The sequence below is a fragment of the Neoarius graeffei genome, chromosome 25 (genome assembly GCF_027579695.1).
Source record: "Neoarius graeffei isolate fNeoGra1 chromosome 25, fNeoGra1.pri, whole genome shotgun sequence".
Lineage (NCBI taxonomy): Eukaryota > Metazoa > Chordata > Actinopteri > Siluriformes > Ariidae > Neoarius > Neoarius graeffei.
The window spans coordinates 52,630,208-52,658,151 of NC_083593.1; the positions used below are offsets into that span (position 1 = coordinate 52,630,208).

A 27,944-nucleotide genomic window follows, 5' to 3' on the forward strand; every position below is an offset into this window, starting at 1 on the left:
ATCTTGGAGTGGCAGCGTCTCTCAGAAGTAAAGATGGGAAGAGGATCACCAATCCCCCTAATTCTGCGCCCACAAATAGTGGAGCAATATCAGAAAGGAGTTCGACAGTGTAAAATTGCAAAGAGGTTGAACATATCATCATCTACAGTGCATAATATCATCAAAAGATTCCGAGAATCTGGAAGAATCTCTGTGCGTAAGGGTCAAGGCCGGAAAACCATACTGGGTGCCCGTGATCTTCGGGCCCTTAGACGGCACTGCATCACATACAGGCATGCTTCTGTATTGGAAATCACAAAATGGGCTCAGGAATATTTCCAGAGAACATTATCTGTGAACACAATTCACTGTGCCATCCGCCGTTGCCAGCTAAAACTCTATAGTTCAAAGAAGAAGCCATATCTAAACACGATCCAGAAGCGCAGACGTCTTCTCTGGGCCAAGGCTCATTTAAAATGGACTGTGGCAAAGTGGAAAACTGTTCTGTGGTCAGACGAATCAAAATTTGAAGTTCTTTATGGAAATCAGGGACGCCGTGTCATTCGGACTAAAGAGGAGAAGGACGACCCAAGTTGTTATCAGCGCTCAGTTCAGAAGCCTGCATCTCTGATGGTATGGGGTTGCATTAGTGCGTGTGGCATGGGCAGCTTACACATCTGGAAAGACACCATCAATGCTGAAAGGTATATCCAGGTTCTAGAGCAACATATGCTCCCATCCAGACGGCGTCTCTTTCAGGGAAGACCTTGCATTTTCCAACATGACAATGCCAAACCACATACTGCATCAATTACAGCATCATGGCTGCGTAGAAGAAGGGTCCGGGTACTGAACTGGCCAGGCTGCAGTCCAGATCTTTCACCCATAGAAAACATTTGGCGCATCATAAAATGGAAGATATGACAAAAAAGACCTAAGACAGTTGAGCAACTAGAATCCTACATTAGACAAGAATGGGTTAACATTCCTATCTGTGGCCTTGGGCAGAAAAGTGACGCGTTGACTAAATTGGACCTTAAACAGAGCCAAAGAGCAATTACTGACTACGCCACCAGGGGACTTTCACCCCAGGAATATTAACCAGAAAACACTTCACTATGTTGACACGCAAGGTTCATTTGACTAAAGACACCAGAGACCAAAGTTATGGAAATACAAAAAGGCTATTTTATTTTGTTTCAATGTTTACAAAATAATTATTTCCTTTACTTCACAATCACTTTCATTCACACTCCAAAGGACTAACTAACACGCATGTGGGGCAAGGGTAAGGGAAAAATCAATATTAACAGGGCCGAGGCCTACCAGCAGGGGGCAAGATACCAGGAGACGGAGAAGAGATCCAAAGAGGCACACCATGCAAGCCCACGTGTCACACTCACTACAAACCAAATCAAAATAAATCAAATAAAATCAAAAACATAAAAGGAGAATTCCACACAGGCACACGTGAACACACACACGGACAATAGGAAAACACCACCACCTAAGGAATCAGCTGCCACCCCGCCTTGGGCACACAGTACCTGAAAAGTTAATCAACAGAAAAAAAGGTATAAAGAGAGAAAATCAAACAAAGAAATAACACAGCTAGATCACAAACTAACCAATTAAAATGCACAACCACACACGATGTAAACTAAGGGAGGGGAACTACGTGGACCACTGATGATCCACAGCTTGCAATAGCCTCCCACCAGTACTGGCATACAATTGGCAACCAAAGGCTGCTTGCCACGGCAGAAAAGGTTGGCAGACGTGGTTACTAGCCACACACAAATTCACATAAAATAAGCTCTCGTGAGCATTAAACCAAATAAACAAAATACAATTAAAAAAAAAAAGCATTAACATAAATCAGGCCGGGCGGCACGGTGGTGTAGTGGTTAGCGCTGTCGCCTCACAGCAAGAAGGTCCTGGGTTCGAGCCCCGGGGCTGGCGAGGGCCTTTCTGTGCGGAGTTTGCATGTTCTCCCCGTGTCCGCGTGGGTTTCCTCCGGGTGCTCCGGTTTCCCCCACAGTCCAAAGACATGCAGGTTAGGTTAACTGGTGACTCTAAATTGAGCGTAGGTGTGAATGTGAGTGTGAATGGTTGTCTGTGTCTATGTGTCAGCCCTGTGATGACCTGGCGACTTGTCCAGGGTGTACCCCGCCTTTCGCCCATAGTCAGCTGGGATAGGCTCCAGCTTGCCTGCGACCCTGTAGAAGGATAAAGCGGCTAGAGATAATGAGATGAGATGAGATGAGATGAGATAAATCAGGCCCAATAAGATAGCCCACTGGCTATCCACAGCTATAGAAAAAGAGCCTCCTACCAGCAGGTGAAACCTGAGCAGGACTAAAACAAATAAACAAAAATACCCAATTTAACAGAAAAGAAAATATCCCTCATACCACACTCCAAACACACACATTGATTATAAATGAATGATGATCAGGCACACAAACAGTCTCACACACATACACACACACACACCCTACAAAAGTTAAAACTAGTGTTAAAGGGCTGTGGTGGTTTCGCAGCCCTCCTCATGCAGGCAGCTGCACCAATCAGAGAAAACAGCACTTAGTAGAAACGCGCTGGCAAGAACAGCAGCAAACCCGGACCAAAACCGGCAACACCACACGATCCAAAACTTCTCGCCTAATCCCAGCGAGGCTCACAGAATTCCATGGGTCATCTGCACTTAATACAGATGCCAAGAGAACATTCGGAAGTCACTGCACACAAAATGCACAGCTGGACAAGACCGGAGGAAAGCCAAACAGTGGATACACGGCCACAGGTAAACGGGCAGGGGTGTGACAGGAAACAGCAAGGGGGGGGGGGGGGGGGGGGGGGCGTCACGCCTCCAGAGTTCAAAATCACTCTACCATAAATAGGCTCGTGACGCACGCCATTGATTAATTGGACTGGCCCCTCCCAATGCAGCCAGATCTCAAGGAAACTGCGGAGTAAGAGGTAATTCCACCTGCTACATATCCCTAAACTTGAGCAACTTGTCTTCTCAGTCCCCAGACGTTTACAGACTGTTGTAAAGAGAAAAGGGGATGTCTCACAGTGGGAAACATGGCCTTGTCCCAACTTTTTTGGAATCAGGGTTGTAGTTCACGATAGGCTATCTAGCTCCCTGGTTAATTTGGCTACTTATATAACTAACTAATATTAGCTAGATTGTTAGCTAACATGGCTAGCTACCACTGCCAAACACCTGCTGCTGGAGAGGGAGCATTAGCTAAGCTTATTAATTAGCATTCAGCTAAACTATGTAGCTTAGCTGAATGCATGCCAAATTATCATATTGTGCCAATAAAACTGGTATTTCATGCTAATCATTGTGACAAGCCAAATTATTTTGAAAATGACTTTTCTTCCTTACTTTAGACGCCTATGAGTCAGCAGTTTGGAATAAAAAGACACATGCTAGGTTTGTTTTTGTATGTGAGTCAGTTATTATGTTTTGCTAATTCTGCTCTAATGTAATAAAAAAAAAAGATGCGTATCCTTTGAGTTTGACCCCTACAAATAATATGCAGTACTCCGTTGATTACCAATGACTGACATCCTCTTGCGGACATTGTTGAAGTCCAGCACAGCCAGCAGCTCGTACGTGGTGTGGATATCCATCTCCACCACTGAGATAGTCTCAGGGGTGCGACTGCGAAACACATAGCCAAAGTTGCGCGCTGCAGTGACTAGCGCTCCTTCATCAGGAGACTGGGCCTGGTAGAACAGCTGACCTGGAGAGGAAGAAAGTGTATACCTTATCGCACACATCATTCACAATCGACACAAGCGTCATTCACATGCTACTTCCTGTTCGCTTTGTTTTTCAGTTAGCTGTTAATGCTAGGTGTAATTTTAGTCAAAGTAAGCCTTTTTCTAGCAATTTACCAACGTATCTGAGGTAAATGTTGATATTCCTGATGGATTTGTCTTGTTTATAGTGTCATTCTGCTTTTACATTGTCTGTATAAAGACATACAAACTACATGCTAGCTAGCAAGCTAGCTCAATTCGCATTCAAATTCTATATTAATTGTAATTAATCACTGTTGTGATACAACATTCCTCCATACTGCACAACCCATGGACATTCTGTTAGTTATAAATGCTAAGTATATGGCTAACTGAGCTCTACATAGATTTCTTCCTGTCCACTTTCATTTTCAGTTAGCGGTTGATGTATTAATACATCATTGTTGATTATACTGTCATTATAGTTACACTAAGCCTCATCTCATCTCATTATCTCTAGCCGCTTTATCCTGTTCTACAGGGTTGCGGGCAAGCTGGAGCCTATCCCAGCTGACTACGGGCGAAAGGCGGGGTACACCCTGGACAAGTCGCCAGGTCATCACAGGGCTGACACATAGACACAGACAACCATTCACACTCACATTCACACCTACGCTCAATTTAGAGTCACCAGTTAACCTAACCTGCATGTCTTTGGACTGTGGGGGAAACCGGAGCACCCGGAGGAAACCCACGCGGACACGGGGAGAACATGCAAACTCCGCACAGAAAGGCCCTCACCGGCCACGGGGCTCGAACCCGGACCTTCTTGCTGTGAGGCGACAGCGCTAACCACTACACCACCGTGCCACCCCCACACTAAGCCTTTCTGAGGTAATTTATCAACACATCTGAGGGAAACATTAATATATTTAATGGCTTTGTTTTGTTAGCTACATGCTAGCTAGCTAAAATTGTCTTCTGTGTAATTTTTGGTAATATAATAGCATGTAGGCTTTCTGGCGTCCAGCTGCTGTATGTTCTCACAAGTTTAACCACCTAAACAGGAAATATGTTATTTGTTATTTTGCATTCATTTGATATTGTGTTCATTGTGTTTCTTCTTTTTTTTCTTGGAAGCAAAATTTGCTCATAACATTGTAGTTTTTCAATATGGCAGCACCCATGGAAATTCAGTTAGTTGTCAATGCTATATAGAGTATATACAACTTATACTACAAATTATAAATGAAACCAAGCTTTTGCCAAGTAATGTTCCAACACATTTGAGGTAAATGTTAATATTCTTAATCAGTTAGCCTTGCTTATAGTGTATTTCTGTTTTTACATTGTCTGTATAAAGACATACAAACTACATGCTACTGTAGCTAGCAAGCTAGTTCAATTGGCATTCAAATTGCGCCACTGCCTAGCAACACCGTTCTCACAAATTTAGCCAGCCTGAAGAGCAAGCAAATCACGTAACATCACTGTGTTTCTACAGTAATTATGGTATTTGTAATCAATCACTCTTATGACACAACATTCCTCCATACTGCACAACCCATGGACATTCTGTTAGCTATAAATGGTTAATAATAATAATGTTTTTTCAATATGGCAGCCCCATGGAAATTCAGTTAGTTGTCAATGCTATAGAGTATATACAAATTATAAATGAAACCAAGCTTTTTCTAAGTAATGTTCCAACACATCTGAGGTAAATGTTAATGTTCTTAATCGATTAGCCTTGTTTATAGTGTGTTTCGGTTCTTACATTGTATAAGGACATACATGTTACTATATCCTAGTTAGCGAGCGAAAACTTTAAGCTGTCAGTGTGAAATATAACGTGAACTCGGCCCTTTATAAGAAACGCACTAGCACATCCGAGGGAAATAATAACATTCCAGACATTTTTATCTTGTTTACTGCATTACTGTGGCTTTACATTGTCTATAGAAATAGCGTAAAGGCTATGTGCTAGTTAACTCCATTGCTAGCCTTGTTTCCAGTACAGAATCTTGGAAATCATTTATTGTTCATAGCAGGACATGAAAACACACACGCTAACATATTTAAGGTCTTCAGAAAATATGTAGTTTGAGTTTACTCAGTTGTACCTGGTTATTTAAGCAAATTAAATGAAATGTGTAAAAATCTACATTGAGTGCAACATCAGAGACAGTTCAGTGTTCTAGATAGCGATCTCTTACCCTCAGTCTTCTCCTCGGGCATGACAGTGTGGCAGAGTGCGAGAAGTCTGAAAAAGGCCTGAACCTCAGGAGTTCCTATCTTCACTGCTTCCACAAGGGCATGATCGTAGAAGGAGAACTTTGAGTCAGCCATTGAGTTCCAAGAAAAGTCCACTGTCTCTGTTTTCTACATTTGAAAGATAGATGGACAGAAAGGAAGGCAAGGAGTTGTCTTGTCTTCTGATAAATTCTGAGAAAGTGAGAAGCAAATGAAACCACAGTAGAGACATAAGCACAGTTGCAAATATTTCATTTAATTTGTTACCAACCTCAGTGATCTCTAATCTACGTCCAGAGAAGTCCACAACTTGACCTGGAGAATGAGAAAAAAAAACCAGTTTATCTAGACCAGTGATTCTCAAACTTTTTTCACCAAGTACCACCTCAGAAAATACTTGGCTCTCCAAGTACCACCATAATGACCAACATTAAAATACAGTAGCGTAGTAGGCCTAAGTATTCATTAAAAACAAGGCGGAGGTTTTATTTAACAAGTATATTTAATATTGTTGGCCACTGTAACATTACACACAGTACTTTGAACAGTAACACTGTGTTTAAATATAGGAAAATAAAACACTGTACTTAATGAATCAAATAAATTGGCCAAATTTGCAACATCTGTAGTCTCATCAAGCTGTATGGTAAAATATCTACTGTTCTTAATGCGCTCAATCAGTGTCTTTTTAACATCGTCAGCCATGTCGTTTATTCTCCTTGACACGGTGTCATTTGAAAGCGGCACCAAGTTTAACTCTCTGGCAGCTTTCTCTCCACACATGATACGTGTCATCTCTTTGGCTAATGGTAAACACAGCAGTTCCCCGATTGTGTGCGGCTTACCGGCTCTGGCGATCAGGAGGCTGGCACGATATGAAGCTTCCTGTGCTTTGGCTACGGGTGTACCATAGGACAGAATGATGGACTTGGACTGCTTCAGTTCATCACGTTTTCGTAAAAAAAATGCATTGGTTTGTCCTTTAGTGCTGTGTGTTTGGTTGTAAGATGCCGTTTGAGATGCGATGGTTTCATGGACTCATTGCTCAGAACTTCCCCGCATACAACACACTGCGGCCTGGGCAGCTCCTCTGTCCCGCTCCAAATGAATCCCAGTTTTATGTATTTTTCGTCATACTTCCTCCTCACTGGTTTCTGCCGTTTGCTAGCAGTTCTGGGGCTGGTTTTGCCACTGCCGTTAGCATCTGCGCTCGGCTCACACACGTCCTCTTCAGTTCTCCCTCTCCCCTGATCCACGCTCCCATTCGCGGATTTAAGCCACGACAGTAATTTTGTCGTACTCGTCATAATTAGCAAAGCCACCTCCACCTTTTCCCATCACAGCCTAGTCTACCAATGGCGGATAACCGTCTGTCAGCGGAACCGGCGGGAATGCGTACGTATGCTACATATGGCTATCCAGAAGCACTTGCAAACTTTTTAAAATTATTAACTTAATTTGTATCTCCTTTCATTTTCTTGTCATCGGTTGATAAGATATTTTCATCCATTCGGATATTATGGATAGTATTTCACGTTTTATTTTATTTTTTTAAATTTTATTTATATTTAATTAAGTGATTCTTTGGCGTACCACTAGAATGGAGCCCGCGTACCACAGTTTGAGAATCACTGATCTAGACTATACTTGCTAAAGCTAATGTGCTCTATATACACACTCCATCATGCTGTATATCACCAACCAACAACCAAACAAAAATTACAATCCATTCGTTGGTTTCCACCACATAGCAGACCTTAAACAAAAATATCTTCTTAAAAAGAAATCTTAAAAATCAATCTGTGAAAATCAGTGATGGTTATAATAAAGAGGATCTCAGGATTGATAGAAATGCTCAATAAAAATCATGCTAATGCAAAGTAGAATTATCTCATAGTCTCACCATATGACTTCCCATTGATGGAGCACCGATTGAAGGCCATAATATTTTGGGTTAAGGTGCCTGTTTTGTCAGAGAAGATGTATTTGATTTGGCCCAGCTCTTCATTTAGCGTTGTGGTTCTGGCCTGGGCTGGTGTATCATTCTTAGCATGGTACATCTTCCTGTCCCAGTCGATGTAGTAGCTGTTTCCAAGTCGGAGGATCTCCACGCTGTATACAGAAAAATCAAAGAGAACCAAAATATGATCACTCTCTTACAGAATACTCATCATGAAAAAAAGCAACATGTAGACCCATGTTCGATTTAAAAAAATAAAGAAAATCCAGGGTCTTATAAGTCTTTTATAATAGATACCATTGTGCAAAATTAATAAATTAATTAATAAAATGTACATAAAAAAGACCAATGGGCTTCATAAATGTTTGCATAACCCAAACTGGACAAAACAAGTTCAGTCAGATTTCAAAAATTTTCAGAAACACTGATTTATTTTCTTCGTGCTTGTGTGCATATGTTGATGAAGGATAATTACTCATAAATTACTTCCACTCATGTGAAAAAATGAACACTGACACCTTTCTATTTTAGTCAGCATTAACTTTTTCAGCAGTTTGTGCTACAGTAGCTGTTCTGTGGGATTGGACCATCTGGGCTAGCCTTCATGCCCCGTGCGAATCAATGAACCTTCGACATGAATGACCTTGTCGCCGGTTCACTGGTTGTCCTTCCTTAGACCACTTTTGGTAGGTACTAACCACTGCATACCAGCAACACCCTACAAGATGTGCCATTTTGGAGATGCTCAAACCCAGTCATCCAGCCATCACAATTTGGCCCTTGTCAAAGTCGCTTAGATCCTTAGGCTAGCCCATTTTTCCTGCTTTCAACACATCAACTTCAAGAACTGACTGTTCTCTTTCTTGCTGCCTAATATATCCCACTCCTTGACAGGTGCCACTGTAATGAGCTAATCAGTGCTATTCACTTCACCTGTCAGTCAGTGGTCATCATGTTATGGCTGATTGTGTAAATCTAGAGTACCCAGGCTATCATAGATACCATGTTTAGGGAAAACCGAACATGCATGAAGGCATGTGAGCGTCATAGGATGCCAAAATTATGGCATACATGGGATTATACAGCATATTGAAGCTTGAGACATACCAGATTGGTCACTTATCAGTTACTTAGTGCTGGCTGTAATAAAATGTTACACCGCATTAAAAGATGCCATGGAAAACGGAACCCACTTCTACACCAATGGAGTCATTATGGGATTTACATACTGTAAATACCAAATATCTTGTGTAAATGCTCCGAGAAATGATGTACAAAGAAATCAAAATGTTTATATCCAACTTGATAAATGAAGTGCAATGTGTGTGCATTGAGTTTTGTGTGAAAAAGTTAAACAGGAAACAGAAATTCTTCAAATGATATGAACTGACTTTGGTAGCTCTTGCATGGCTTTCAGAGGAATTTCAAATTATCTTTTGAATTTAATGAACCTTTAACCGTCAGTGTTAATATAAACGCATGTGTATCTGGCTTATCAACAGGTTCAAGGTTGGATTTCTGATTGAGAAATAATTGCTATAAAATGACACAGTGATAACTGTAACTCCTAAGGGTTCATAAACAGCACATAACGATGTGTGTACACTAGTAATATGAAATAAATCTCATAGAATATATCTCGCATGTTACATCAGCCTCCATAGATGTAAATTCATTGAACGAATATCCATTAATCTGTGTTTACTTGAACTGGATTTTCATTTCACATCAAGGCTTAACATTAACGGTAGTCCGACTGTCCGGGACAAACAAATGTTTGGTCCAGACAAGTCATATCTGCATCTGCCTGTCCGATGGGATGAGTTGAATATTTGCTGAAAATCACCATTTTATACTAATTATTCAAGACTTACATCAGTAAAGTTCCAACAAAACTACTTCAATCACCTCAGTGATCCAGCCGTGTTTTTGTTTACGAAATTCTAGGTAAGCCGAGTACAGCAGGTGCGAGTGTAAAAATAACCACGTCATAAGACTTTAAATACATTGAAATCGGAGAAATAGCAATCAAACTCCTCAATAAAATAAATATCTGTGGTGAATCTTCATTTCATTCAGGCATTCATTGTATTTTTCTTTTGTATGGTTCACATTAACCATCACAAATATCGTAAAACATTTCGTGGGAATTTTACGACAGTGCCGAACTCACTTACGGCTTTTGTTTTCATTCAGAACATGATTCTGTTCCCCTGATCATATCCAATTCATTTTCTTTAAAGTAATTTATACTTCAGGTTTTACTGGATTAATCAAGATGTCACTTTATTTCCTCCAGAAGCTCTGAATTTGGGTGAGTTTGGCTGAATTTGGCAGCTCTTTTTTTGTTTTGTTTTGTTTCATACGAAACCTTGTCCACACCAGTAGATGAGAGGCAATTTTTTTGTAAAAGAAGAAGAAGAAGAAGAAGAAAAAGAAGCAGAAGACCCACAAAAAAAGCAACAAGATATGGAATGAAAGTATTTCTCTTAAAACTGCAGATCAGGTAATGGGTTAGAACAACACACGCACCATCATGGTGCATTAGATAGTTTTTGTTTATTGTTACAGTTAAAATTTGAGTTTTATTGAAAAATTATAAATCATTAAAGCATAATAATTATCATAATTATGCCTGCTTTTTGATAAACTTTTTAATGACTTTGTTTCATTGAACTAGCAAATACTTAGCAATAAAAAGGTTATGGTCAGGACAAGTGGATTAAAAAGTTAATGTCGAGCCTTGCAGATATAAATTCACAGTGTTGGTTGAGTACCAGGAGAAGACTGACCTTACATAGAGTGAAATGGGGACCACTGTGTTAAGGATGATGACGTAGGACCAGAAGGACAGGAAACTGGACAATGTGGCATCAGTGCCGTCCTGCAGCGGGAGGAAGGCTGTAAACGAAACGCCCTCCCGATGCTCCCAAATCGAATTCCCGATAGCCAGAATGGTGCACATAAGCCCCAAAAGGCCGAAAATCTGAAGGATAGAAGGACAGATCAGAAGAAAAATCCTCCAGTTCAGCAGATAGCTTTTCATAAACTTCTAGCACATGCATTTCAGACCAAATGCAGTTTTTAAATCACTCACAAACAGAACCAGGATGTTCATCAGGCGATCGATGCTCGTACGCTTGAAGACTGATTTCCCAGAGTTCTGCATCAGCTTGGTGTCAGGACCTGGTGGGGTTCAGAAAACATCGCAACAAAATGTACCACTCAGAAGTGTGCGTACATCTACAGGAAACTCTTTATGTTTGATTTTCTGAGCTTTACACTGCATAAACACAACTGCAATCTCATTATTTAATGTTTCAACCTCTGAAATTTCTACAAACTCTGTACTTACTATCAGAGCTACACACCTTCCTTATTAGTTACCAACTAATTAACAGTTATTCCATGAAATCGAGTCGTACATGAGCTGATACCCAATGAGGCGCGTAGCACTGAGTTGTCTATAAGCCATGTACGATGAGATTGAGTGGAATAACTCTTTTATTCTATCCACATTCACTGGATTTGAGAAACAGAGCGTTTTTAGTTTTATTTTTTGCAAATTCGATAAATTAAAAATTTTGGACAAAACGTCCGACAAAATCATTTCTGCTTAGAATGTAAACAAACCGGCGAAATGACAGGAACAATTTGTGAAAAATGCGATAATTATCAAAAAATTAAAAAAAGATACGTTCTTACCATGAAATACTTTTATTCCATATTTTGTTGCTTTTTTTTTTTGTATTTTGGGGGGTTTTGTTTTCTAGTAGAGTTTTTATTTCATCCTCGGTTGGTTCAGCAACACGCTCCGCCATTTTGTTTTTCTCTACTCATGGTATATGAGCTGATATCCTAGTAGTAGAGTCGCCAATCAGAGCGAGATTGGGGGATATATATATATATATATATATATATATATATATATATATATATTATTGATTATGATGTCTGATTCCATTATTTAGTATGTTTTTATTCGTTACAGGTAAAAATAATCCAGACAGTTGTATTAATTAGTACTTCAGTGAAGTAACCTATTTTTATTGACTTGAGGTAACTTAGATAGACAGGGTTGACTCATGGTGTGTACCTCCAAACACCACAAGACCGAAACACCATTCTGTGTTGCGCAGCGTGCAGCCTCGGAGCAGAATCCTCTCATTATCCAGAGCAAATGTTTCCCCATTCACAGTCAATGTTCCTGTAAACTTATCCAAACGGTTGTTGGGAACCTCACAGTGCACCTCACCTGAACACACACACACACACACACACACACACACACACACACACACATACACACAACAGTAATAGTAATGTTACAGTCAGCTACTCCACAATTATTCTTGAAGCACTCTTTAACAGACTGAACAGAAATTATTACTCACAATGATTCTAACTCAAACACAACAGAAACACACTTCCCAGGTGGTAACCATAATACCTGGTGAACAAGGTGGTTCAGAGGCAACAGTGAAGACTGATAGCTTCATAAATTCACAAAGTATCAGGATATTTTGCCACAAAAACTGACTGCCTGTGTTTGTAGTTTCTGCCAAATATTATATTGGGATGCTGATCAAGTCTCCAGGACTCACCGTTAAAAGCCGCCAGTCTCTCAATGTTATCTCCCATCTCTCCTGTGACTGTTAGAGCCTGTTTAACCTTCAGATTGGTCTCCCTAAGAGAGAGAAACAGAAAGAAAGAGAGAATGAAAGGATACGGAAGGTTTTTACATGTAGTTTTTACATGTAGTGAACTGTTTCTGACCCGTCCAGTTCAGCCGTCTCGATGTAGATGAGGTTCAGGGGCTCGCTGCTGGACAGGAGCAGCAGATCAGCCTGCGTGGGACAGAGGAGAGAGAGAGAGAGAGAGAGAGAGAGAGAGAGAGAGAGAGAGAGGGGGAATAAGGAGGAGATAATGAAGCAAGGAACTGATCTCAAATCAGTATTATTTTAAACACCCAGCTCACTTTCTATGTTTGACTTCACTTACTAGTTTTAAAATACGAGCTTACTTTTTTATTTTCTAGGTTTTCTTTCACTAACATGATTGTCTTTCACTTGCTAAATTAGTTTTTAGTTGCTAGATTAGTTTTCATGTACACTGCTACCTGCTAGTTACTGCCACTTCAAGCTTGAAAGCATAGTTTTGATAGTTTTGGCTGGAATAAAAAGAAAGAGAGAGAGAGAGAGAGAGAGAGAGAGAGAGAGAGAGAGAGTGTTCACGAGTGTACGAATGTGAGCATAATCACCGTGACAAACTGGTTGTTCTCCAGCTTAATGATGTCGCCCACTTGAACATTCATCCATTTTTCAGTCCTCAGCCTGTTGTTGGAAACAAACAAACAAGTTTATTATTATTATTATTATTATTATTATTATTATTATTATTATAATGGCTTAATTGATTTGAATTTTAAATTCATAAGTCTGAATTTTTATGCTTTTTTCCCCAAAATTGTTAATCAAATTCTGAAATTTTATTTGTATTCCACAAATTAAAAATTTACATCAAATTAAATTTAAATGTACCATGAGCAAAAGTGGAAAGTCCAAAAAAATTTGGGGTTAGGATACATATTAATTTCCGATTTATCACATTTAATGAATATAATTGTTTCTTTGGCTCGAATAAAATGCTTTTGAAACCCAGTTCTACACTTTAATGCCCCTGGTGTGTGTGTTAATGTCATGTGTGTGGAGGTGCAGCAGCAGAAACTCACTGTCCGTTGATGAGGACGTCGACCTTACGATTGTTCACCTGTTTGTCATTTTTGTGTCTCTTCTGTAAACAGAAGAAACCGTGAAAGAGTTTTTTTTTTTTTTTTAGAGCGTGGTGGTGGTGGTGTGTGTGTGTGTGTGGGTGGGGGGTGGATTCTGATTATGGCATTTCTGTTCACTGTTACCGGACCTGTGGTATAATCTTAAAGTGCATATTCTGGACCAATTTTGTTTTTTTTATATGAAAGTATGTCCCTTTACACACTCATCCAGAAGGGTAATTTTGCACAAGGCCATCTGTCTAAAGCAGAAAAAAATAAAATAACAAAACACGTCTGGAAAAATCCCAAGGGAGTCTGGAGCCAGATTCGTGACGTCACCTGCGGAAGCGCCAGCAGGCTGCGCGAGCTTGCACGGTTTCAGTGCACAGCCTGTGTAGACCAAGTTTAGCAGCTAGCGATTTTGCATCGAAATATGGAATTGTCACCTGAGCGCAACGTGGGAAATGATGAGTACTAATCCCATCAAGATTGGTGTTGCTACACCCTCCTACGATACATCTGTTAACCATTTTAATAATTACGCGATAATGTTGAAGAAATTTATAGAAAACCACCAGGTCGTTTTCTCATAAACAAACCAGCGCTGACATAGGATTCAGAAGGAATCATCCCGCACACAATGTCACGAAAATCAGTGTTTGCCGGGAAATCCAAATGCCAAGTTTTTTCAGAGGCGGACCAATTCGCCTCAAATGGCTTGATTTCAACTGAATTTTTCTGGTATTGCGCAAGGTAAAAAATTGCACAAAATGCAAAATGTGATAGATATTTGACCAAAGTTTAATATAAAATAGGAGAATTACATTGATCTTGCTCCTGAATTAACCCGTGATATGCACTTTAAAGACGCTACTCATTAAAGCGTCTTTACTCACACACGGCAGTTGCAAGGAACTGATCTCAAATCAGCATTATTTTAAACATCCAGCTCCCTCTCTGCGTTAGCCTTCACTTACTAGTTTTAAAATGCGAGCTTGCTTTTTTATTTGCTAGCTTTTCTTTGACGAATGTGATTATCTTTGACTTGCTAAATTAAGTTTCAGTTGCTAGATTAGTTTTCCTGTACACTGCTACCTGCGAGTTCCGACCAGTTCAAGCTTGAAAACATAGTTTTGATAAAAGCTGTGTGAGGGATGTGGCATTAGACTCCTGACTGGTCAGAGTGAAGTTTGCGCATGTTAAGATTTATATTTTTATACAATTTAATATTAAATATTATACTAAAATATAATTTAATATTAAAATGAAAGATATTTGATCTAAGTCCATGTGACATCATGATTCGTTGTACATTCACGAAAATCAAATACAGATGTGGGGAGCTTTAACACCGTGGTTTAATTATTTAAAGATTTGCCTGAGTAATACATCAATAAATGTCTGAGGTGAGTTGGACTTCAGATCACAGCCCTCACATCACAGACGGCTCTGAAACAGAGCAGAAGAGACAGTAGAGTAACATGAACAGCACTCACGACATCATCGGAACCGTCTTTGGCCAGTGTGATGCTCAGCACCAGGAGCAGCGGCACCACTGTAGTGAACCATGATAGAGACGAGATCTGCGGGATCAACTGCAACACACAAACACACACCATAAACAACACCACAAACACGACAAACACACACACTACAAACACCACACACACCATAAACAGCAAAAACATCACAAACAACATAAAGGCCACAGTCACTATAAACACCACAACAAACACCATAAACACCACAAACAATGTAAACCCCATCAACACTAAACACTCCAAACACCAAAACCATCATTCACAGCACAAACACCATCAACACTAAACATTACAAACATAAACAACAAAAACATCAACACAACACCATAAACAGCACACAAACACCATAAACACTACAAACACTACACATACCACAAACACCAAAACAGCTAAAATATCATAAACACAACATCATAAACAACATAAATGCCAGAGACACTATAAACACTACAAAAACACCATTAACACAACAAACACTACATATACCACAAACACGAAAACATCAAGAATATCATAAACACCATAGACACCATAAACACCACAACAAACACCATAAACACCACAGACAATGTAAACACCATAAACACTAGACACTCCAAACACCATAAACAACACACAAACACAAACTACACACAAACAACATAAACATTACAAACACCACAAACAGCAAAAGCACCATAAACAACACAAACACCATCAACAGTAAACACTACAAGCACCACAAATACCATTAAGAGTAAAATCATAAACAACGTAAATGCCACAGACACCATAAACACCACAAAAACACCATAAACAAAAAACACCACGAACACTCCAAACACCACAAAGAGCAAAAATACCATAAATGCCACAACAAACATCAGGAAGACACCAAGAGCACCATAAATAACACTACAAACACCAAACAACATAGACAATGTAAACACCACAGGCACCAAAACACCACAACAAATGCCATAAACACCACAAACAATGTAAACACCATCAACACTAAACATTACAAACTTCAAAAACATAATTCGCAACATAAACATAATCAACACTACAAACACCATAAATAACAAAAACATCATTAACAGCACAACACCATAAACAACACACAAACACCATAAACACTACAAACCCAAACATATACCACAAACACCAAAACAGCAAAAACATCATGAACTCATCATAAACAACATAAATCCCTCAGACACCATAAACACCACACAAACATCATAAACACCACAAACAACGTAAACACCATAAACACTAAACAATTCAAACACCACAACAAACACCATAAACACCACAAACACCAAAATGACAAAAGCACCGTAAATCAAACACTACACACCACAAACACCATAAACAACACAAACACCATCAACACTAAACACTACAAACACCACAAATACTATTAAGAGCAAAAACATCATAAACAGCATAAATGCCACAGACACCATTAACACAAAAACAACATAAATACCACAAATATCTTAAACACCATGAACACTACCAAACATGACCAAACACCATAAATAGCAAAAACACCATAAACAACACAACAAACACCATAACAATTGTAAACACCACAGGCTCCATAAACACTACAAACACCATAAATGTTATAAGGAGCAAAAACATCATAAACAACATAAATGCCACAGACACCATAAACACCACAAAACACTGTAAACAAGAAACACCATGAACACTCCAAATACCACAAAGAGCAAAAACACCATAAACACCATGAAGACACAATATAAACACTACAAACACCAAGGACACCATAAATAACACTACAAACACCACAGGCACCAAAAACACCACAACAAACACCATAAACACCAAACCACAAACATCATAAACAACATAAACCCTAAACACACCACAAATCCCATCTAAACATCATGATTTGAGTGTTAATTTTTGGCCATTTAAAGGTACTGGAGTTCGATGTGTGACAGTCAGTGTGTATTTCTGTCACCTCTCCCAGTTTTTATGGAGTACACAGTACCTCTAAGTGGCTCAGTGCTTTTATACAAGATTAATTACTTGGTAATTAATGTTTAATGATTACAGATTTATCTTTTATGGGTAATAAATATCGTAAAATTCTACAAAAATGTTCATGCAAAATGTCATACAAATTATTATGTTACAAGAAAATGAATGTAAAAATCACAAAAACATTCAAGTCAAATATTACAAAAATGTTCATATAAAAATATTTAAAAAGTGTCTGTAAAATGTTAAAACGGTTAATGCAAGTTTAAAAAAAAGCTAATATAACATACATTTTAAAATATTATTTATTTCAAAAATTTACAAACCTGTTCATGTAAAATTTCAAATAGTGAATAAAAATCTTAATTAAGAATGTTAATGTACATTATTACAAAAGTGTTTATTTAAACAATAAAAATTTTCAGAGTTAATGTAGAAAAATGTAAAAGTGGTTCTGCGAGTTGTGCTGGTTCTGTCCATTTCACCTGTAAGATGAGCAGGAAGACGAAGTAGGCGTTGGCCAGACGCTGGAACTGCTCGAACAGATTGAGTGGCAGGAAGGTGAAGATGTTGTATTTAGAGGTTTTGATGGTGTTGTTCTGCAGAGACACAATCACACACTTACAGACAGTACACACACACACACACACACCGTGTAGAGAGAATCACTTCTCTGTGCTGATCTTTACTTACAGCGTATCCAAAGGAGAGATTAAATTCTCTGTCGTTTGCTCGCAAATGTCTTTGCTCTGTGTCATAAAAAAAACACCGTCAATATAAACATAAACTCACAAGGAACAAGAGAAATACAAAGAGTTTTACTACGCTAACTAAATAACTATTTAATTAACTATAATACAGAAAGAAATGTAGAAATAATAATAAACAAACAGCTAAACATTTCTACATCGGGTTTGTGATTACCTCCAGGAACTGTGTTGGAGGAGGTTATGTTTTCGCCCCCATTTGTTTGTTTGTTCCCAACGTAACTCAAAAAGTAGTGAACGGATTGGGATTAAATTTGGAGGAAAGGTGGACCATGGGCCAAGGAACAATTGATTAGATTTTGATGTAAATCTGGATATATATGTAAATCTGCTTGGGGAAGCCATGGCCAAATGGTTAGAGAAACAGCTTTGGGACCAAAAGGTTGCTGGTTTGATTCCCTGAACCAGTTAGCAAGGCACCTAACTCCCAACTGTTCTGGCAAGTGTGGTGGCATGCCTTGTGCCTGATTAGCCAAAGAAAAACTGATGATGCAATTATCAGTTCTTGCAAGAACCTGGCCATGTCTTTTTTTTTTTTTTTAATGGTGGAACAACTCAAAAAGTAGTGAATGGATTTGGATGAAATTTGGTGTCCACCTTTAGTATTATCCTACACTACCGTTCAAAAGTTTGGGGTCACTTTGAAATTTCCTTATTTTTGAAAGAAAAGCACTGTTCTTTTCAATGAAGATCACTTTAAACTAATCAGAAATACACTCTATACATTGCTAATGTGGTAAATGACTATTCTAGCTGCAAATGTCTGGTTTTTGGTGCAATATCTCCATAGGTGTATAGAGGCCCATTTCCAGCAACTCTCACTCCAGTGTTCTAATGGTACAATGTGTTTGCTCATTGCCTCAGAAGGCTAATGGATGATTAGAAAACCCTTGTACAATCATGTTAGCGCAGCTGAAAACAGTTGAGCTCTTTAGAGAAGCTATAAAACTGACCTTCCTTTGAGCAGATTGAGTTTCTGGAGCATCACATTTGTGGGGTCGATTAAATGCTCAAAATGGCCAGAAAAATGTCTTGACTATATTTTCTATTCATTTTACAACTTATGGTGGTAAATAAAAGTGTGACTTTTCATGGAAAACACAGAATTGTCTGGGTGACCCCAAACTTTTGAACGGTAGTGTAGGTTTGAGTGATTTGATATTGATGTTGATAATATGTGGCTTGATGGAGGTATGCGCTCTACTGAGTGTCCTTCTAGTTTGCTTTTGCGTTTTCATGTCTTCACCTGAACTTCAATTTGATGGTTCAAGATAAAAAAAAAAAAAAACATGACCCATAATGATATCACCAACATTGTGATGGTAATTTACAATTTATAAATCCACACAATTAATTATTTAGTTAGCTCAATCAATGAATTAGTGAATGGATTAATTAAATTGTTTAAAGTTGTTTACAGTGTTTGTGACATGGTGTTTATGTTAATCAGCCAATTAATTGATTAATACACTGATTAAACAAATGAATAAATGGAGATTTAGGAATTATCATTTGCCATCACTGTGTTAATTAATTTCCTATTCTATGTATGATTGTACAGAAATGCAAAAAAGTAAGGTGAAAAGATATTTCCAGTACTGATGTTACAATTTTTTGTACAAATTTAAATTTTTTTCTCTTCTGTTCAAGAGTGATTAAAGCACAAGTTAAAAAAAAAAAATCAGTGGCGAACCGTGACTATTAGAGCTGGAACTTGAGCTCAGCCAAACCTTAACCAGACACCAAAAAAGCAACAGGGCAAAGGATTTTTTAAGGGATTAGCACCAGGCTCCCAGGTCTCTCCGTTGTGTGTGGCTGTCGATGTTGATTTTAAAAGTAACTCAGTAAATTACACAGTGAAATGAATACTTAAGTCAGAGTGAAAAATATTATAGCAAGCGTGCAGCGTGGAAGAAGAGTCTGGAGACAGAAATCTTAGTTTCTTGGTCATTAGCCTGTGCTACTTGCTCTCGATAGAGAGCACTGGCTTGACCGCTTTATCATCATTCGCTAACACTACTGATGAACGCTACACCGGCTGGAAGGTGACTTGACTGCTGCGTTGACTTGTGGTTAAGCTCACGTTGGACTTCAAGAAGGCCAAGGGTGATAAATTTTTGGCCCCTCGCTCTCACTATAAATCAAAATCTGATTGGTTAATTAATTCATCTGTCACTTCCTACATAAACATACACTGCCATGGCCTTCTGTCCCGGCAATGAAGTCCTAACCAATGAGTGAGCAGCTCTAAACTCTTCTCAGCCTAGAGACAACAAACAAAACAATCTCATTGGATAAATTGATTTTAATGCTTTCAGGACAGTAACGCTTTCATTTCTGAAGCAAATTTGATAGAAAATTTGGCCAAATTAGAATTAAAAGAGAGTAGTTATCATGAAATTATGAAAGAATGAAAGAAATTAAATATAACATTTGAAATGCTGATAGGTTTGGGCCATCTCTGAAGACCTAGAAGGCCCTGACAGTTCCCCTCTGTAAAAAATATACAGATATATAGGAAGGTATCTGGCTCACAATCATGGGGTTGTTCCAAGACTGAACAAAAAGGTGAACGTTGTTTTTCCTCTTTGCAATTCATAGGGGAACAAACAAACAAATGAGGAGCAAAATGACTAACAGTTATGAAGGTGTGCAAGTGGTAGAATCACCGAAGGGTTATAGGTTGCAAAGGAATTCACAAAGAAACTAAAAAAAACCCTAACAAACGAATCCTGGAAAAAAAAAAGAGAGACAATAAATACAAAACACTGAAGTAAACATAAAAATCATTTTCAAAGTTTTACCAAGAGATATTGCTTTCTCTTTGGAATTGAGTTTATTAATTGTTTTATTATTGGTAGCTTAATTAATTTTTAGGATGCATGTATATTATATATTTTTAAGACGTCCGTTAAATACTGTGGTACATTCTGATTCTTGAAAGAAAAAAAGTGAAAAGTGATGGATGTGTGAATTTTTGTTCATTTAGCAGAAGAAATGTCTAACAGGGAAATTTGTTCCACTGAAAGCGTGCAATTTGTCTCAAACTCTCTCAGATAAACGAATGAGGTCCGTGAAGATGATGATGAAGACAATGACAACATACTCTGTCCGTTTTCTTTCTTACTCTTCACACCACACCATGAAAGCGCAGAGCCCATCTTTCTTCCTACACATCCAGCAGCATGCTGAAGAAAAGACAAAAGAGAAGTAAAAAATTAAATTACACTACCGTTCAAAAGTTTGGGGTCACTTTGAAATGTCCTTATTTTTGAAAGAAAAGCACTGTTCTTTTCAATGCAGATCACTTTAAACTAATCAGAAATCCACTCTATACATTGCTAATGTGGTAAATGACTATTCTAGCTGCAAATGTCTGGTTTTTGGTGCAATATCTCCATAGGTGTATAGAGGCCCATTTCCAGCAACTCTCACTCCAGTGTTCTAATGGTACAATGTGTTTGCTCATTGCCTCAGAAGGCTAATGGATGATTAGAAAACCCTTGTACAATCATGTTAGCACAGCTGAAAACAGTTGAGCTCTTTAGAGAAGCTATAAAACTGACCTTCCTTTGAGCAGATTGAGTTTCTGGAGCATCACATTTGTGGGGTCGATTAAATGCTCAAAATGGCCAGAAAAATGTCTCGACTATATTTTCTATTCATTTTACAACTTATGGTGGGAAATAAAAGTGTGACTTTTCATGGAAAACACAAAATTGTCTGGGTGACCCCAAACTTTTGAACGGTAGTGTATATATATATATATGGAGAGTTACATACAGTATAGAGAGTTAAGGTTCTGCACCAGGTAGTGACCATTTGGTAGGAAGGTTATAGGTTCAAATCCCAGGATTGTAAAAGATCTCTTCGAGACCAAAATGCTGTTGAGTATTCTGTAGATTTCTGATTGGTCAGAAGGTGTTGATGTTGATTCATTTTCTATCACAGCAGCTCTGACAGTAGTGCAGAAAGAAATCACAGTGTGATCGTTCGAATAAATTGTGAATTGTGTGAATCGTGACATGCCATGTCTCAACCCAAGCATGAAGTAGAACACCATAAACAACACAAACACCAAAAACAACAAAAGCACCATAAATAACACAAACACCATCAACACTAAACACTACAAACACCACAAATACCATTAAGAGCAAAAACGTCATAAACAGCATAAATGCCACAGACACCGTTAACACAAAAATAACATAAATACCACAAATATATTAAACACCATGAACACTACCAAACACTGGAAAGAGCAAAAACGCCATGAATGCCACAACGTAACTACTACAAACACCAAAAACACCATAAACAATGTAAACACCACAGGCTCCATAAACACGATAAACATCCCAAACACCACAAAGAGCAAAAACACCATAAACACCACAACAAACACCATGAAGACACAACATAAATACTACAAAATCCAAGAGCACCATAAATAACACTACAAACACCACAGACAACAAAAACATCACAACAAACACCATAAACACCAAACCACAAATGTCATAAACAACATAAACCCTAAACACACCACAAATCCCATCTAAACATCATGATTTGAGGGTTAATTTTTGGCCATTTAAAGGTACTGGAGTTTGATGTGTGACAGTCAGTGTGTATTTCTGTCACTCCTCCCAGTTTTTATGGAGTACACAGTACCTCTAAGTGGCTCAGTGCTTTTATATTTTCTATCACAGTAGCACAGATGCAAATCACAGGACGATCATCCGAATGCTTTATCCTTTCTGTAGTACTTCATGATAAAATCAAATCGTAAATTGTGTGAATTGTTACATGCCATGTCTCAACCCAAGCATGAAGTAGAACTTCAAATCGTGTAGTAGAATAAACTTTGATCTGATTGTAGACATAACTAAACACAAAGACAATAGTTATGCATACTTTTAATTAATTTAATGTGAAGATAATTTATAGATAATCAACAGATTTTAAGGTATTTCTTTAAAGATTGCATATATTTTTAGTCCTTTGTTTGTATTTGTAATTATTTGTGTCTGTACTGTACATGCACAACCCCACCAGCTCTGCTGATCAACTTATCGTGTTTAAATAAAGTTATTCAACTCAACTCTGATTTAGCAGACACTCTTATCCAGAGCAATGTACAACATACCCAGAGCAGCCTGGGGAGCAGTTAGGGGTACGGTGCCTTGCTCAAAAGCACTTCAGCCATTTCTGCTGGTCCAGGGAACCAAACCAGCAACCTTTTGGTCCAAAAAGCTGCTTCTCTAACCATTAAGCTATGGCTTCCCTGTTCACCTCACACCGATAAATAGAACATTGTTACAGTTCAAGAAAAGCTTCTTGTTATAACACGGTTTGTGTATAATAATAATGTGAAAATACCTTGTGATATCAATAAATTTTATGTTAAAACATGATACTGATCTGTTTTCCTTTTCCTAGCTTGGCAGCAATATGCTTCTGTACAACCCCGATTCCAAAAAAGTTGGGAAAAGTACAAATTGTAAATAAAAACGAAATGCAATGATGTGGAAGTTTCAAAATTCCATATTTTATTCAGAATAGAACATAGATGACATATCAAATGTTTAAACTGAGAAAATGTATCATTTAAAGAGAAAAATTAGGTGATTTTTTAAATTTTCTTGACAACAACACATCTCAAAAAAGTTGGGACAAGGCCATGTTTACCACTGTGAGACATCCCCTTTTCTCTTTACAACAGTCTGTAAACGTCTGGGGACTGAGGAGACAAGTTGCTCAAGTTTAGGGATAGGAATGTTAACCCATTCTTGTCTAATGTAGGATTCTAGTTGCTCAACTGTCTTAGGTCTTTTTTGTCATATCTTCTGTTTTATGATGCGCCAAATGTTTTCTATGGGTGAAAGATCTGGACTGCAGGCTGGCCAGTTCAGTACCCGGACCCTTCTTCTACGCAGCCATGATGCTGTAATTGATGCAGTATGTGGTTTGGCATTGTCATGTTGGAAAATGCAAGGTCTTCCCTGAAAGAGACGTCGTCTGGATGGGAGCATATGTTGCTCTAGAACCTGGATATACCGTTCAGCATTGATGGTGTCTTTCCAGATGTGTAAGCTGCCCATGCCACACGCACTAATGCAACCCCATACCATCAGAGATGCAGGCTTCTGAACTGAGCGCTGATGATAACTCGGGTCGTCCTTCTCCTCTTTAGTCCGAATGACACGGCGTCCCTGATTTCCATAAAGAACTTCAAATTTTGATTCGTCTGACCACAGAACAGTTTTCCACTTTGCCACAGTCCATTTTAAATGAGCCTTGGCCCAGAGAAGACGTCTGCGCTTCTGGATCGTGTTTAGATACGGCTTCTTCTTTGAACTATAGAGTTTTAGCTGGCAACGGCGGATGGCACGGTGAACTGTGTTCACAGATAATGTTCTCTGGAAATATTCCTGAGCCCATTTTGTGATTTCCAATACAGAAGCATGCCTGTATGTGATGCAGTGCCATCTAAGGGCCCGAAGATCACGGGCACCCAGTATGGTTTTCCGGCCTTGACCCTTATGCACAGAGATTCTTCCAGATTCTCTGAATCTTTTGATGATATTATGCACTGTAGATGATGATATGTTCAAACTCTTTGCAATTTTACACTGTCGAACTCCTTTCTGATATTGCTCCACTATTTGTCGGCGCAGAATTAGGGGGATTGGTGATCCTTTTCCCATCTTTACTTCTGAGAGCCGCTGCCACTCCAAGATGCTCTTTTTATACCCAGTCATGTTAATGACCTATTGCCAATTGACCTAATGAGTTGCAATTTGGTCCTCCAGCTGTTCCTTTTTTGTCCCTTTAATTTTTCCAGCCTCTTATTGCCCGTCCCAACTTTTTTGAGATGTGTTGCTGTCATGAAATTTCAAATGAGCCAATATTTGGCATGAAATTTCAAAATGTCTCACTTTCGACATTTGATATGTTGTCTATGTTCTATTGTGAATACAATATCAGTTTTTGAGATTTATAAATTATTGCATTCCATTTTTATTTACAATTTGTACTTTGTCCCAACTTTTTTGGAATCAGAGTTGTATATTAAGGAAAAAACTGAAGAGTAACTGTAATAACGTGAATGCTGGACGTGATCAGTGCATCAGTGAGAACACTCCATACAGAGGGACATTATTTCATAGTTAAAGTGCATGGCCCAGTCATTACAGAGACAGCTGCACAGAGTTCAGTGGTGTAAAACCCACAACCACTGGTCTGCAGCTGTGGAAGAACATGATCAGGTCAGATGAGTCTTTCTTCATATTGTAGATCCGCGACAAGAAGAGAGATTTATTGTGCCAATGTTCTGCCGTGGGTGGAGATAGAGAGATAGAGAGATAGATACAGTAAATAGTCAACTTTGGACACACCTTCTAATTCACTTTGGGGTTTTTTTTTCTTTATTTTTATGAATTAAAAGTCACTTTATGTCTTAAAGTAATGATGGATGTCATTTCTCTTTACTTAGTTGAGTGGTTCTTGATATAATTCTGTATGGATTACTACAGTTGTGGATGGAATAGGGTTATTTATTATTTGCATTGTTATTATTGACTATTTACTGTTTGATATTGTCAAACGCATTCATAAGGCAAGAAACTCATCCACTAATTAACTTTTGACAAGACACACCTGTTAATTGAAAAGCGTTCCAGGTGACTCCCTCATGAAGCTGGTGAAGATAATGCCAATCGTGTGTAAAGTGACATCAAGGTAAATGGTGTGTCCAAACTATTGACTGGTACTCTTTCTGTGTGTGTGTGTGTGTGTGTGTGTATTGCATACAATGCTGTGCCAAAGTCTTAGGCACATGGAAAGAAATGCTTTCGACCAAAAATGGCTTAAAAAATAATGAAATGAAATGTTTCAACATTAAAAAAAAATACTATAAACAGTAATCATTAAGCCGTAATAAATGAAACAAAGTCAATATTTGGTGTGAGACGACCCTTTGCTTTAGAAAATAAATAAATTGTAGTCTGAGGTCCAGTGAGCGCAGTTTTATGCGGAAATGAGCTGTAGGTTTTACTGAGCATCTTCCAGAACCAGCCACAGTTCTTCTGGACACTTTGTCACACTCACGTCTTCATTTTGCACCAAAACCCAGCAGCCTTCATTATGGTTTCTTATATATATATATATATATATATATATATATATATATATATATATATATATATCATCATCATCTCTAGTGGCTTTATCTTGTTCTACAGGGTCGCAGACAAGCTGGAGCCTATCCCAGCTGACTACGGGTGAAAGGCGGGGTACACCCTGGACAAGTCGCCAGGTCATCACAGGGCTGACACATAGACACAGACAACCATTCACACTCACATTCACACCTACGGTCAATTTAGAGTCACCAGTTAACCTAACCTGCATGTCTTTGGACTGTGGGGGAAACCGGAGCACCCGGAGGAAACCCACGCGGACACGGGGAGAACATGCAAACTCCACACAGAAAGGCCCTCGCCGGCCACGGGGCTCGAACCCGGACCTTCTTGCTGTGAGGTGACAGCGCTAACCACTACACCACCGTGCCACGCCTATTAGTTGAATTGTAACCGTAATAGCTGCACTAAACACAGTATTAAATCTTGGGTGTGTGGGAGGGTGTGGGTGTACGTACGTATGTGTATACAGCCGAGATCTGTACATCAGAACATTATTAGTGTGTTTCTGATCTCCATGTAGTTAATAATAAACCAGAAAAAGAGAACATTTTATAAGCGTATATCTTATCAGGACAGGGCTGGTCATGAGGTGGTGATGCACTTCTATTAATATCTCTCTCAAAGCTCAAAACAATATAAGCTACAATTAAAGCCATTATCCAATCTAAAGGCATCCTTTATTATGATTGTATCATCCAGTTTGGAGGGGCGGCACGGTGGTGTAGTGGTTAGCGCTGTCGCCTCACAGCAAGAAGGTCCGGGTTCGAGCCCCGTGGCCGGTGAGGGCCTTTCTGTGCGGAGTTTGCATGTTCTCCCCGTGTCCGCGTGGGTTTCCTCCGGGTGCTCCGGTTTCCCCCACAGTCCAAAGACATGCAGGTTAGGTTAACTGGTGACTCTAAATTGACCGTAGGTGTGAATGTGAGTGTGAATGGTTGTCTGTGTCTATGTGTCAGCCCTGTGATGACCTGGCGACTTGTCCAGGGTGTACCCCGCCTTTCGCCCGTAGTCAGCTGGGATAGGCTCCAGCTTGCCTGCGACCCTGTAGAAGGATAAAGCGGCTAGGGATAATGAGATGAGATGCAGTTTGGATCAAAACCACACACACACACACAATCTCCTCTATAGACTTCAGCTCTCATGCACTTGCATTTATTCTAGAAAAATCTCTATGATGTTTTTTAACCTAAAAATGGTTCATCACCACTTCTCATTTTCACCAACAGAATAGAACATTTCCTCAAACTTTAACATATTGGACAATTAAAGTAAAAATATGCTTATTTATACTGATGCATAAATATTCAACGACACAAAACAAACCTTTAAAAATGACAGAAAAGATATTTTAAAAGACATTTACACAGTACTGTAATTGTGTAATAGATATTGGTATCTAGAGAAAAGCCTGACCATTTTGTACTTTTGGACTCTTAAGTTATATCCAAATGCAAGAATTGATCTACTATTCCAATAAAGGTATTTTAATAAAATGTCCCAAATGCTAGAATTAGGATTTTTTAACTGGAGCATGTCACAGGGAAACTTGTTCACACCGAAATCACGAACATTGTTAATATAATAAATACAAATTAACAATGAAATAAAACTGTCTGTTTATACAGTATGTGAACATTTCCAGTTCCAAAAACAATTTCCTTTTCCAAATCCAATTCCAGTCTTTCCAATCCAATCCGATATCTGATCCAC

General features: G+C 38.7%; 1 protein-coding gene across 1 annotated transcript in view; it reads right to left on the minus strand.

Annotated features, from left to right (window-relative positions):
* The window catches only part of atp8b5b (ATPase phospholipid transporting 8B5b), a 63,310-nt gene that overhangs the window by 26,352 nt on the left and 9,014 nt on the right, over nt 1–27,944 (minus strand). Inside the window, exons 2-16 of the mRNA XM_060908615.1 lie at nt 21,134–21,215; nt 17,954–18,009; nt 17,746–17,859; nt 15,218–15,316; nt 13,683–13,744; nt 13,212–13,284; nt 12,728–12,798; nt 12,556–12,638; nt 12,048–12,206; nt 11,049–11,137; nt 10,744–10,937; nt 7,895–8,103; nt 6,263–6,306; nt 5,955–6,120; nt 3,552–3,740 (exon numbers count right to left, since the gene is read on the minus strand). Of these exons, the coding sequence (XP_060764598.1) occupies nt 3,552–3,740; nt 5,955–6,120; nt 6,263–6,306; nt 7,895–8,103; nt 10,744–10,937; nt 11,049–11,137; nt 12,048–12,206; nt 12,556–12,638; nt 12,728–12,798; nt 13,212–13,284; nt 13,683–13,744; nt 15,218–15,316; nt 17,746–17,859; nt 17,954–18,009; nt 21,134–21,215 (1,690 nt within the window). The remainder of the gene's footprint in view (nt 1–3,551; nt 3,741–5,954; nt 6,121–6,262; nt 6,307–7,894; nt 8,104–10,743; nt 10,938–11,048; nt 11,138–12,047; nt 12,207–12,555; nt 12,639–12,727; nt 12,799–13,211; nt 13,285–13,682; nt 13,745–15,217; nt 15,317–17,745; nt 17,860–17,953; nt 18,010–21,133; nt 21,216–27,944) is intronic.